Here is a 12,727-nt window from a genome sequence, read left to right on the forward strand (position 1 = left end):
AATGGTTGAATGGGAAAAGGAATAAAATGCCTTTTGCTGTGCCTTTGGTTTGGCATGAGCTAAAAGACGATCTCTCGGACTGCTACTTCTGTATGAGTAAAATTGCTAGGTTTTCGAAGAAGACTCAAAAATTCTGTCCTGATTGTTAATCTGCTTTGAAGCCAGTTCCACATGATGCAGAGAATCCAGTGTAGTCCCTCCTACATCTGTTGTTACTGACAGTGACATGTCGGATGAGGTAATATGAGGATGATGATGATGTTAATGAATGGTATGAACCTAAATTTGAGAGTAAGGGTAAGCCACATTTTATAAACCAATCAGATTTAGATGATCTAGTAAGGGACCTGTCTTTGTTAAGAGAAGTCTGAACTGTTATACTCCAGGTTTAAAGGGGTGGAATTCGCTACAAAAAGGAAAGACAACTTCACACTTTTGTGATCTTCACACAAAGTTTGCAGGTTATTACAAGCTGGAAAAGGACATTTGCTTTTGTACCGACGTGAGTGGTCTAATGAAGGAGTTAGGTTGCGAATACATACTAGAGCAGTGGAGATTGTTCATAGACTCGAGCAAAGCAACTTTGAAAGCTATATTGCTGCATAAAGGCAATAATAACCTTATCTTCCTCTTGCTCATGCCGAGAGAATGAAAGAGACATACGAATCCATGGAGGTCATTTTAAAATAATCCTGATTAACCACCTGGCCGTTAAGCCAGAGCATGCTCGGGGTAAAAACTTTTGCAATTTTCGTTAACCCCGAGTTTTTCTCACCAGGTGGTTAAATGTAAACAAATGTTATATTGCAATCCGATTGTCATACATTGTATGACAATCGGATTACAACTGAAAGGAAATACTCACCCAGTGTCCGCAGCTCCTCTTGCTGGCATCTGCAGTGAGATGTATAGCACAATGCAGAAAATCCTGCATTGTGCTGTGCATCTCTCCGGAGATGCCAGCAGCGTCCAGCGTGTGCCTGTGTCTCTTGTCTGTGTGAGGCACGCAGGGAAATCCCCCCCCCTCACATCACCCCGGAGGATGAGTCATCTTCCAGGTTATGTGATTGGTGATGTATGGGGGTGTGTCAGGGAGGGAAATTTAAAAGCAGAGTACAATGTAATCTGCTTTTAAATGGTTTTTACAGTACAAAAACACCACACAACATGAAATAAAAATACATTTTTAATTTTATTTTTAGATTACATTGTTGTCTATTATTTCATTATTGTTTTAAATTATTATTTATATTTATGTATTATATTATAATTTATGATTTTAATATAATAAATAAATATAATTATCATACCCGGGAGTTAACTCTAAGAATTACAAGCCCACAATATAAACAAAAATTTCTATGCAAAAAAAATAGGATAGGATTTTATTAAAAGTACATTTTTTTTTTTTTTACATGATTGTGTGTTTCAAACTTTTTTTATACTCATGATATCTACTAGACCCTTGTTCGGACATATTTCTGTAACTTACAGGTCTAAAATGTAAAAAAAAATTTCATGAAAAACAGTGTAACGCTTTTGGTACAGAAATCTAGACATCAGTGTAACGCCCAGGAGGTTAACTATTCAGAACAGAAGTGGAATGTTTGTGGTGACCTGAAGGTGGTGGCACTCCTTCTTGGCCTGCAATTGGGATATACAAAATATATGTGCTTTCTGTGCCTGTGGAACAGTCATGATGACAGCATCCATTAAAAAGTGAAAGAACGGCCACCCAGACCTGAACACACTGTTGGCCAGTACAACGTGAAGCATAAATCACTCATTGATACACAGAAAGTTTACCTTCCGCCACTTCATATTAAAATTGGATTAATGAAAAACGTTGTTGCAATGGATCATGATGGTATGTGTTTTCAGTATCTGAAGGACAAGTTTGGAAAAGTTATAACAGATGCTAAACTGAAATCAGGCATTTTTTGTTGGTCCCAAAATCTGCAATTTGATGCGTGATGCCACAATCGGAGACAAACTCAACCCACTTGGACTTACTGCTTGGCATTCATTTGTGCTAGTTGCACAAAACTTTCTGGGCAACCAGCGAGCTGAAAACTATGCTGAACTCTTGAACTTGGTTGCCAGATGTCACCTAAATATTCATTTCTTACATTCCCATCTGGACTTCTTCCCACAAAACTTGGGTGATGTGAGTGATGATCAAGGGGAGAGGTTCCACCTGGATATTTCTGTTATGGAAACAAGATATCAAGGCCGGTTCAACCCCAACATGATAGGCGACTACTGCTGGTTTCTGCAACGAGGGACAGCGGAAAGACAGTGCCTGAAACACTTCTGAAGGGTACATGTGTGTTGAACAAGGTCTCAGGTGAATTATGTATAATTGTATATGTTGTTGCAACATAAAACTACGTTTTTGTAATGTCATGGAACTATGAGGCAAAAGTTAGTTATGTATAGAGATTACATAGTAACTGCGGAACGAGAGAATGTAGCTAATCACGTCTAATGGCCTAATTAACTTAAGATCCTGAGGTTCTAGGCAGAATCGGACTTTAGATTTCAATTCAGCACACTTGATTTAGTGTACGACACATGGATTAGACCAAGTGGCAGAAGATATTTCTTTTTTTGTGATGCAGTGTAATTTGGCATCCTGAAGGATTTTTTCTTTATATACCCTCCCTCCCTTTGGGAGGGAGTAAAATGTGGAGTAATGGGGTGTTTCGTTTGAAGGAAGCAATGACACTTCCTGAGTTTTCCTTGTACCATTCATAATTGTGAAGGAACATTTTGAAATAGATTTGTTCATATTATTCTCGATTAAAAAAAAAAAACTAAAAAAAAAAAACTGTTACCTCATTTGTCGGAAGGTTTTATTTCTATATTAGTGTTCTTTTTTAGGTTGTTCAGGGCTTGTTTGGGATCCAAATGATCAAATTTGTTTGTGTGGGTTTACATATTCTTAATATCAATAATAACTAAGTTGATAAATGTCAGGGAATCATGTCATGTGTGGGAAGAAAGATGGTTTTGGACGTCTGGCTGGACGTCTTCTCAGGAGGGCAGGGAAGCTTGGGTTATTTTGTCTCATAATCCTCATTTTCCTCTAGCAATTGGTGGAGGATTTTAATGGTTCTAAAATCCTGAGTATTAAAATTCTTAAACTCCGGTGGCAGTCGAAATTGGCGTTTGGATTGAGTTTTGTCATACATGACTTTCAAAGTTTGATTTCTGGCAAATAAATGTAGGTCATTTACTAGTTCAAATTTCTCTAGGTTAGAAGGTGGACAGAATGATAAACCTAATTTGAGTAATTCTTGTTCCTCTGTGGTGAGGCTGTAGGAGGACAAATTGATTACTTCCATCTCTAGTCCTCTAGGGACAAATTCAGCAGGTAGGTGTCAATCGGCCTTGACTCTGTGTTGGTGATGGGTGGTGTGGGGGGTGTAGATCTAAAAAAAAGACATTAGTTTTGAGAATTGCTCCCAGTTGGATGGTGATAGGGGGAGTGGGTAGTGGATGGAAATCTTGTGATAGAAGGGGAGCGTCTTGGGAGAGTGGAGGGGGGGACTGGACTGTCCAGAGTATTAGTAGTATTTTGGTGTTGGATGTGAACGTAACAGGTGTTGCTATTGTGATGTCTGGCTCATTGTTGAGAGAAGATAAAGTTTGTTGTAGGTATTGGAATGTGATGGCGTGTCTGGTGAGGTGATTGATGGTCTACGTTTGGGATAATCCATCACTGTTGGGCTGGGGTCACTTTTTTCTTGTTTTTTTGCCTTGTTGTGTGCTGGGCAGCTGTTTGGTGTGTGGGAATGTGAGAGTGGTGGTGAAGGGTGTGTTGGATGGATGTGTGGTTTGTTGGTCTTTGGTTTGAGTAGGTGGGGGTGTGGTGCTTGTGGGGGGGAAGGGGCGATTGAGGAGGTGAATGGGAGCTAGGTTGGGGCCAGGTGGTGGTGGGGGAGTTGGGCAATTTATAGTGGAGGGAATCCCATTTGTAGGCTTTGTATTTTGTAATGCCCACTTATCTTTCTGAAAATTGTTCACCTTTTTGTTAAAAATGTTTATATTAAAATTTTTTATCATACTGCGGGTGGATATATTTCACAGGCAGTTTTTGTTTTTGGCAGTGATGAGGAGGGCACTGGCTGTCCTGCCCCCATCTGTGATCACATGCATGATGCTCTTTGGGTTACTTAGGTATAGTGCTAGGAGGTGACATCTGAAGGTAGGCTGAATTCACACTGGTAGTAAGGTTGCATTTGCTGTGTTTACCCCTCCTTTACCTCTCGCCAGGAACCACTGCTGCTTGAAAAAACTGCTAGGCCTGAAAAGCCCAGCACTTACCGCCTGTTACCAATCCCAGGTCAGTGTTCCCCCCAGAAATTTTTTTCAGCTGTGTGGTAAAAAAGGGGGTATGGCAAACTTAGTGCTCCCAGTTGTATATGCCATGGGTATCCAGTAACCTCTTATTGTGTCAGTATTCTACCTTCTCCCTATACTTTGTTCCAACTTTGTAATGTCTGCCCCGTTAGTTTTTTTTAATTTTTTCTGTCCTATGTATTTTGCCACAACTGTCCTGTGCTGTGTATTGTGACTCAACTTACTAGTGTTCTAAGTTTTAAGAGTGTATTCCTTTGTAATAGTGTAATAGTATAATGAATGTGGTGTAACAAGTTAGGCTTAGTTCATATTAGCAGCAAAAAACATTTACTCCTACTGAGTGACTTCTGGCAACTGCTACGCACCTAGAATTGGTAACAGGCGGTAGGTGCTGGGCTTTTTCAGAGCTACAAGTTTTTTAAGCAGTGGTGGTTCCTGGCATGAGGAATGGACAAATGTAACCTTACTGCCGGTGTGAATTCAGCCGTACTTCAGATGTGCTGCTGTGTCTATATTTAGTTAAAGTGAACTTTAGTGAAAACATTTTTTTTTCACTTGATTCTTTTACAAAATTAGCCCAGCAGGCCCATGCTGGCTCAGCTTCCACCTTCTCTCTAATGCTCACTTTTACATCCAGTCCTGCCTTGCACTGCCCATGCATGAGATTAAACACTTTTTACATTATAAGAAAGCCTCTAAAGATGCATGCACACAAGGAGCAGTGCAGAGCCTCTTGGGATATGTAACACAAATATCCCAGGAGGCTGTGGATTTACCGAAATGGAAGTGAAGACTGAAGGGTCCGATCTTGAAATTCTTTAAGTCTGGGGGCTGAAATTGTAGTAACTAGTATCTATGAGGTCCCCTGTGCACTCTCAAAATTACAAGTCATTGTGACATACAGTTTAGGAGATATGGAGGTTTGTACACAGAGAGCTGTGAGGATGCAGACTTCAGACACAGCTCCAGCAGTGTATACATTTTACAGGCAGCTTTTTTTTTTTTTTTTTAAATAGAAATCCCAGCTCGTGCTATGAGATGGGGCTGCCTGTTTCTCATTCACATGAAGGCTGAACTGTGTGCTCGCCTCTCATCCTAGCAGCAATCCTCTGAACGGATGACACAGAGCACAGATGGCTCAGACCAGCCTCACTGGGATCCGTGAAGAGGATGAGAGCTGCCGACGAGATGTGGGCGGGGTATTCACAGCAGCTGGGTGGAGCAACCGGCTAAAACCCTCTGGGGAGAACTATGCAGGTGCCTAGTTAGGTATCACCGGTTACCAATCCCAGGTGCCCATCACTTACAGCCTGTTACCAATCCCAGGTGCCTAGCAGTTATCACAGGTTACAAATCCCAGGTGCCTAGCAGTTGCCAAGTAGTCACTTAGGAGGGGCATTTTTTCTTTACTGCTAATGTGAACTAAGCCTATATTGTTAAGCCACATTGATCGCACACTGAACCACACTGACACAATAGCAGGGGTTACTGGATACCTATGGCATAAATAACTAGGAGCTCCAAATTTTTCCAGTGTCTAGCCCTGCCCACTTTTTTTTTACCACCCGGCTACAATTTCCCCCCATCCCGTATACTGGGTGCTTAATGTTGCCTATATAACACCTGTTTTTTTTACCAAAATCAAAACCTGGGACTGGAGTATCTGGGGAGAACAAGATGGGGAAGGGAGTCACCCTATCAATAAATAACATTTTCTGTGTGTTTTTACATGTGGTGCATTACATGTGGTTACATGTCTGCGGGAAGTTGGCAGAATTGCAAGACACATTTTACATGTTGTCTATATATGTTATCATTTATTTCTACTAAACACCTTTTTTCAAGGAAACTGTAGTTCAATTCCTAAAGTAAACTTTTGCCAAGAGTTATATCTGACTCATACATTTTTTTATGCATTTTGAAGGTTTGTTAAAACAATAGCTAAGAGGTATGAATATAACCTTAGTAAGGTAGTGTAAATTGCAGTTGAAAATTCCTTTTCCCTACATTGGCTTCTTTTAACTGTAGTCTCAAGAGTAAAAATAATGGATAACTTTGGATTGCTTCCCTTTCCATTACCTTAATAAACAAATTTGTTAAAACATAAGGTAAAACATATGACATTTAAAGCAGAACTAAAATGGGAAAAAAAATCACACTTACATTTAATCCTGCAGATCCCTTGATGATGCTGGACTTTTCCGTGATCTGGTCCTACACCATTCTGGAATTCTTCATCCCGGCTCTAAGGAAGCTCCAGGCATCGCCATCTTCGGTCCCTTTGCTACATCACCCAATCTTGCACTGTGAAGGTGTGAGATCGTTTGACGTAGTCTGATGTAAAAGGGAAAAAAAGGGAGCCTTTCTCACTGCGCATGCGTGAGATAAGCATCTTGTTCCCCTTAGTGGGAAAAAAATGCCAAGAGCCTCCCGAGATGCTTGACGTGTAGGTATCCCAGGCCATTCAGTCCTAATGCGCTGCGACTTAAAGGGTGGTGCTGCACCCCCCCTCCTTTTTTTTAAATGAAAAAAAAAAAAAAGATATATCAGTTTTTACTTACCATAAAATGGTAGACAACCCTTATATGTATACTAAAAGTGTTAAGTTTATGTCTGTGTTAAGGATTGGAAACAGGACCTAAATAATAGAAGATGAGGGTAAAATGATGTTTCAGTAAATTCTGTTAATAGTTTTAATTCAGTTGATATTGTATTGTCAAAGTGTATAGCAATGTCATTTTTGGTTATACTTCTTTTGTTTTTACAAGGCGCACCCAAAAAAGAAGTCTATTTTATGGCCATCATAGACATACTGACACCATATGATGCCAAGAAGAAAGCTGCACATGCTGCCAAAACAGTAAAACATGGGGTAAGCGTGAGCCTTATATCATCCTTATCACGTAAAAGTTTTACTGTATGTATAAAGACATTTAAAAAAAATTTAGATAGAAAAAGTATCAAAAGATATGGGGGTAAGTGATTCCACTCTGTTTCGAATTAAAATATTTTGCTAGGTGGTAGATGTGGCGGAGGTGTGGTAAACAGGGCGAAATAACAACACCCCCCCCCCCCCCCCCACACACACACACACACACACACTTAATAAAAGTGTTTATAAACCCAAGAACAAAATTATATGTATATTACAGCCTAAATAAGTAGAACTGAGAGAGAGGGGTCTTTTTGCTGCACATCAGTCCAGAAGATCAGCTGTCACTGTTCTGTTTCTGGCTGCTAAAATTTACACCTGAAAAAACACAAGCCAGGTGTTTTTTTTTTTTAGAGAAAAGGGAGTTAAATGAAAAAGCTAAGCAAGTTGTGTCTGAAGTTCAGCTTTAACTAACAAAGCTATCTCTAATCTCTGGCAAATGTAATAATCCAGTGTATTGGCTGCAGCCAAGTGATGAATGCAAGTGCTCCTTAGTTGAGGCAGAAATAGAAATTGCCAAGAACAGGGGTGAAGTGAAAAAGAATAGAGAAAATATGGATTACTTCCTCCATCTTTTTAAATATATTATAGAATTAGAAATAGCTCCATATTTATTTCAATCTGCCTTTGTTAGCAAGTAATGTTTATTGGCTTGTTATATAAATTAGAAGATCATCTGCATATACAGGTATTTTGTGATGAAGATGGAGGGAAAATATTCTGAATAGCTAGAGTGGTTTGGATGGTTCTAAAATAAGGTGTTTTAAGGTTATTAAAAATGATGGCAGGGAGACTTCCCTGTTTGTTGTTACTATTTGCTATGAGGAAATATTGTGAGAGGATGTCCGATAGGTGTAAAGAGTTTCACATTGACATAGTTTAGCATTCTAAAAGTACATGTATACAAGGATATGCCTGATTGATCTACAATCTACCTGGTTGAAGGTAGATGGCATTGGCAGTTCTAGTTGTGTTACCTTTTAGCTGTACAAATAGTAATAAACGTACCTGTTTTAGACATATCGGGGAAGTCTGGAAAGGCTGAAAACTATTAGAAAACATCCTAGCAAAGATTTCTGTGTTAGGAAAAAAAATTATGTGATGATACTTTGGCCAGTGATGGAAATACTTGCTCTGCCTTTAGAATTTTGGTTATATGTGCTCTTAACAAGTCTTCAGTCAAGGTATTATGTTTGAGTATATTGTATGAATTGGGTATTTTACATTATTACTACAGTGGTACCTTGGTATAAGTCCTTAATCTGTTCCAGATCCCTGGACTTATACCAAACAAAATTTTCCCATAGGAAATAAAAGGAAAATAATCCATTCCCATGAAACAAAATCCTATTGTGTTGGCTATTATACATTGATGGGGCTTATAAAATAATTTAAACACTGCTTAATACTAAAATACATAAATACAAAAACAATTAGATGAAAATTTAACGTCACTTTACCTTACTGAGAAGAGTTGAGTGCCTACTAGGAAGGTGCTGAGAAGGGAGGAGGAGGAGATGTTATTTAATTCACAGAGAGTTATAGCGCGGGTTGTTCACTGAATGGTAGCAACTGGCGTACTGACGCTGGTGGGCAAGTTGTGGCTTTCGCGTGAGAGGTAAATAAGGGTAACGTGCGGTGTTATGACTCATTTTGACCCATACAAGTTCTAGCACAAGGGTTGTATACCAAGCAAAGGTTGTTTACCAAGCAAAATGTTTTGTGTCCAAAAAGGACTTATACCAAGTTGGACTTATTCCAGAGGAATTATACCGGGGTACCACTGTATTTGTAGTTTGTGAAGGCGTATCCATTGGGGAAAGTGCTTTTCCTGATTGCTTTGAGTTCATTTTTTATTGCTGAATAATTGGATTATGGCTGCAGTATCTAGGTGGATGCTATTCAGAAACCAGACTGTACAATTTTCCTATAGCTGTAAACGAGACATTTTCAGTCATGTTTTCCCTAGGTTTGCGGGATCTTCTTTACACTGGGGACATTGCTAAAATCATACTGGACTTTTTCTATATTCATACAATGTGCACCTACCCTGGATAAGTTAAGTTTGGTCCCTGTCTAGTAAAAAGTAATGTCTAGTAGGACTAGTAAAATTTCTTGTGTTTATAGAGGCTTGTTTGGTTGACTTTTTTTTTGTTTCCTTTAGTACTTTTCAAGATCCCCTTGTAATTTTTATGTTTCCAAAAGCTTTGATAAGATTTTGATATGTTCTCCCCAGAAATTGTTTTCAGCCTGGTAGGGGAGTCTGTAGCCAGGTGATAAAAAAAAAAGTAGGCGGGGCAAAACACAGCAAATGGGGTGCTCCCAGTTATTTATGCCACAGGTATCCAGTAACCCCTAATATTGTGTCAGTGTTCTACCTACCCCCTATACTGCCAACTTTCTAATGCTTTTAACCCCCCTAGCATTCTAATTCTGTCAGTTTTTTGATGCAAAAAGTAATCCTATTTTTTTTGCATAGAAATTTTTGTTTATATTGTGGGCCTCTAATTCTTAGGATTAACTCCCGGGTATGATAATTATATTTATTTATTATATTATCATAAATTATAATATAATACATAATTATAAATAACATTTTAAAAAATAATGAAATGGACAACAATGTAATCTTAAAATAAAATTAAAAATGTACTTTTCTTTTTATTTCATGTTGTGTGGTGTTTTTATACTGTAAAAACCATTTAAAAGCAGATTACATTGTAAAATATGGTCTTATTATAATATTACTTTTTCTCATTTTTCTTTGCCGTCTACTGTTCATGCTAGCAACAATTTGTCTAGTGAAACACCCCATTTCTGTGACTCAGAACAGAAATAGGTGTAATTAACAGAACATGGAATGTTAACCTGCAATAATACTCTTACTTCTGTGTTTCTTGTATAACATAACCAGGCAAAACAATGTACTACATGTTCTAGGTTTGTGAACTATGTATTCTTATGACTTTGTTATATATGAAGTAAAAATATATAGTAATACATTCATAGCTTGACTTAAAACTCTTGAACCTCAAAACCTCTTTCTTTGCTTTCTTCTTGCACGCCATTGTTTTTCTGTAATTTGATATACTAAAGAGGGAGGCCCAACTGTATAGACTCCTATTATCTTGGGGAGAACAGGGAACATCCCAATCACCCCCTCTTCCCCCCTTTCTCCCTCCCCCTTCTGGTATTACCAGATATTTGTATTTGATAACCTAGTAATGACATTTTAGGGGATGTTAAGCAGAGACTTTCCCCACACATTTTCAGTTTCCTACACCTCCCTATTCCAGAGAAATTGGGGTTCAAGTGTTAGAAATGGGCAGTGGGTTTGCCAAAGTGTAGTGTGTGGGGGTGCTGGTGTAGCCAAAGGTGTGTCCCCACTGCACCCACATTTTTGGTTTTGGACACCCCACCATTTTAGGGAAATGGGGATTCAAAGAAGAGAAACAGATCACGGTAACATAGTATGACAGTTATAGATTTGTGACAGGTAAGTATCAATTTTGGGGCCCCATCCCAATGCTCCATGCTATGTAAGTGTCCCATGGAGTCCCCAATTTGCATTTTCAATTAAGGACTCCTAGGTGCAATTGTCTTTGAAACAGGAACCACAATATTGTGTTTTCACAGGTTTACAATTCTGATACCCAAATCTCAATTTTTTTAAAAGCTGGGGTGCTGAGTGTTCCCCCTGTGCACTGTCAAGTCAATATGACATATGGTTTAGGAGGTTGAAGGTTTATAGAAACAAAGGTTTATAGAAAGAAAGTTTGTAAGGCTGCAGAATAACATGCAGTTACACACAGCTTTCAGACTGCTCCTATGACATGTTACACACGCCCACTCAGGCAGAGACATTTTTACTGGATGTTTTTTTTTTTATTTTATTTTTTTCAAAAGAATACACTGCACAGCTAAAAAATGTGGGAGGGAGTCTGTGTCCCGATCTCTTCATAGCTATGCTGTGCTTTTCTCCCTCCACTGGGCTCTTATCAGCAATGGGCTCCTATCAACTGGGAACAGAGCAACCTCTCTGTTGTCCATTCAGAGGATTAAAGCTGCTGATAAGAGCCGTGTGGGGAGAACTGTGGGATGTCTGTGAGGCAGAGATCTAATTGCATGCTTATACAGCCTTCTGCTGCAGTCAAAAGGTGCGTACACACTTCCAATTTTTATCGTTCAGAATGAACGAAGATCGAACAACGAACAAAAATCGATTGGGCAAAAATCGTTCGTAAAAAAGTAACCAACGACGCCGACGAACGAGGAAAGTCGTTGGAAACGAATGACCGGACCGGCGGATCGGATTGGACGACGATCGTTGAACATCGTTCCTGTGTACGATCGTTCGTTGATCGTCCATGGTCTGAGCATGCGTAATGAACGAACGTTCGTTCACTTTCCTGTCGTGCACATAGTTCCTCTATCGCTCAAACGATCGTATCTATTGTGTGTACAATATCTACGAACGATCGTGTCGTTATCTCTATGTGCAGGATCGGTGCTATACGATCGTTCGTAGATATCGTGCAGGGTCGTTCCTTTTCCAACGATAATAATTGGAAGTGTGTACGTAGCTAAAGGCTTACTAAACCGATTATATTTTAGTGTTGTCTGGAAATATTCACACAAGCTTTCTCTTGAATAAGTTGCAGTTGAAATCTGACATAGGGTTTAAATCCAAGGGGGTCAGGCATTCATTGGGAACTTGGTTTTAGAATGGGATTTTCAAAGATTTTTGGAAAGCTAACCCAATGATCTTCACTACTTACTTGGTCTGTGGGTGTGTTTAGGTTTTTTTTAGATATTGTATGTCACAAAATTCACAGTCAAGTACATTGCTAGTGTCAGAAATAATTGGTAAGCAACATATGACATCATTGCAGCCTGTAGATACAAATCTCTGTTCAAAGCAGCAGGCCTTTTTTAGGACTAGGATATTTGCATTGGGATAAATGACTAGTGATGTTGCTTCTTCCTATGTTTAGCTGTAGTAGTGGTTTGGTATAGTAATTATGCTCTTTAATGAAAAGCAGCATAAGTGAGTCGCATATGAATGGTTGACCTTTTATAAAAGGGATTGATGACACCTTTAAACAAATAACACTAGATGGGAATTTTTATGTACAATGCTGTTCTGGATATAAATTGTGTGCTGTCCTTTGTATTGATCACCTGTCAGTCCAGATTCCTAAAATGCTATGAAATCAAACTTAAAACTTAAAAGGGCTTTACAGTTTTTTTTTGTTTTTTTTTTGGGGAGGGGGGTAGCTGAATGAACTTATCAAAATGGCTCTGAGTGGTGTGTTTACATACAGATCTTCCCCAGAAGTGGAAGGGAAAGGATCCTCTATGCAAATTGAACTCATCTTTACTTCTATGACGGGTATCCTCTTTCTAGGAATTCCATCTGCATGGAACCTT

The 12,727-nt window shown here is 39.0% G+C and overlaps 1 protein-coding gene across 2 annotated transcripts in view; it reads left to right on the forward strand.

The window, feature by feature from the left end:
* LOC140333331 (phosphatidylinositol 5-phosphate 4-kinase type-2 beta) overlaps nucleotides 1–12,727 on the forward strand; it is an 82,313-nt gene that overhangs the window by 52,987 nt on the left and 16,599 nt on the right. The window contains exon 9 of one of the 2 annotated variants that reach the window (XM_072414921.1): nucleotides 7,134–7,237. The exons of the other annotated variant lie outside the window; for it this stretch is intronic. Coding sequence (XP_072271022.1) covers nucleotides 7,134–7,237 — 104 coding nt within the window. The remainder of the gene's footprint in view (nucleotides 1–7,133; nucleotides 7,238–12,727) is intronic. 2 annotated transcript variants of the gene reach the window in all.

The sequence above is a fragment of the Pyxicephalus adspersus genome, chromosome 6, assembly GCF_032062135.1.
Source record: "Pyxicephalus adspersus chromosome 6, UCB_Pads_2.0, whole genome shotgun sequence".
NCBI lineage: Eukaryota > Metazoa > Chordata > Amphibia > Anura > Pyxicephalidae > Pyxicephalus > Pyxicephalus adspersus.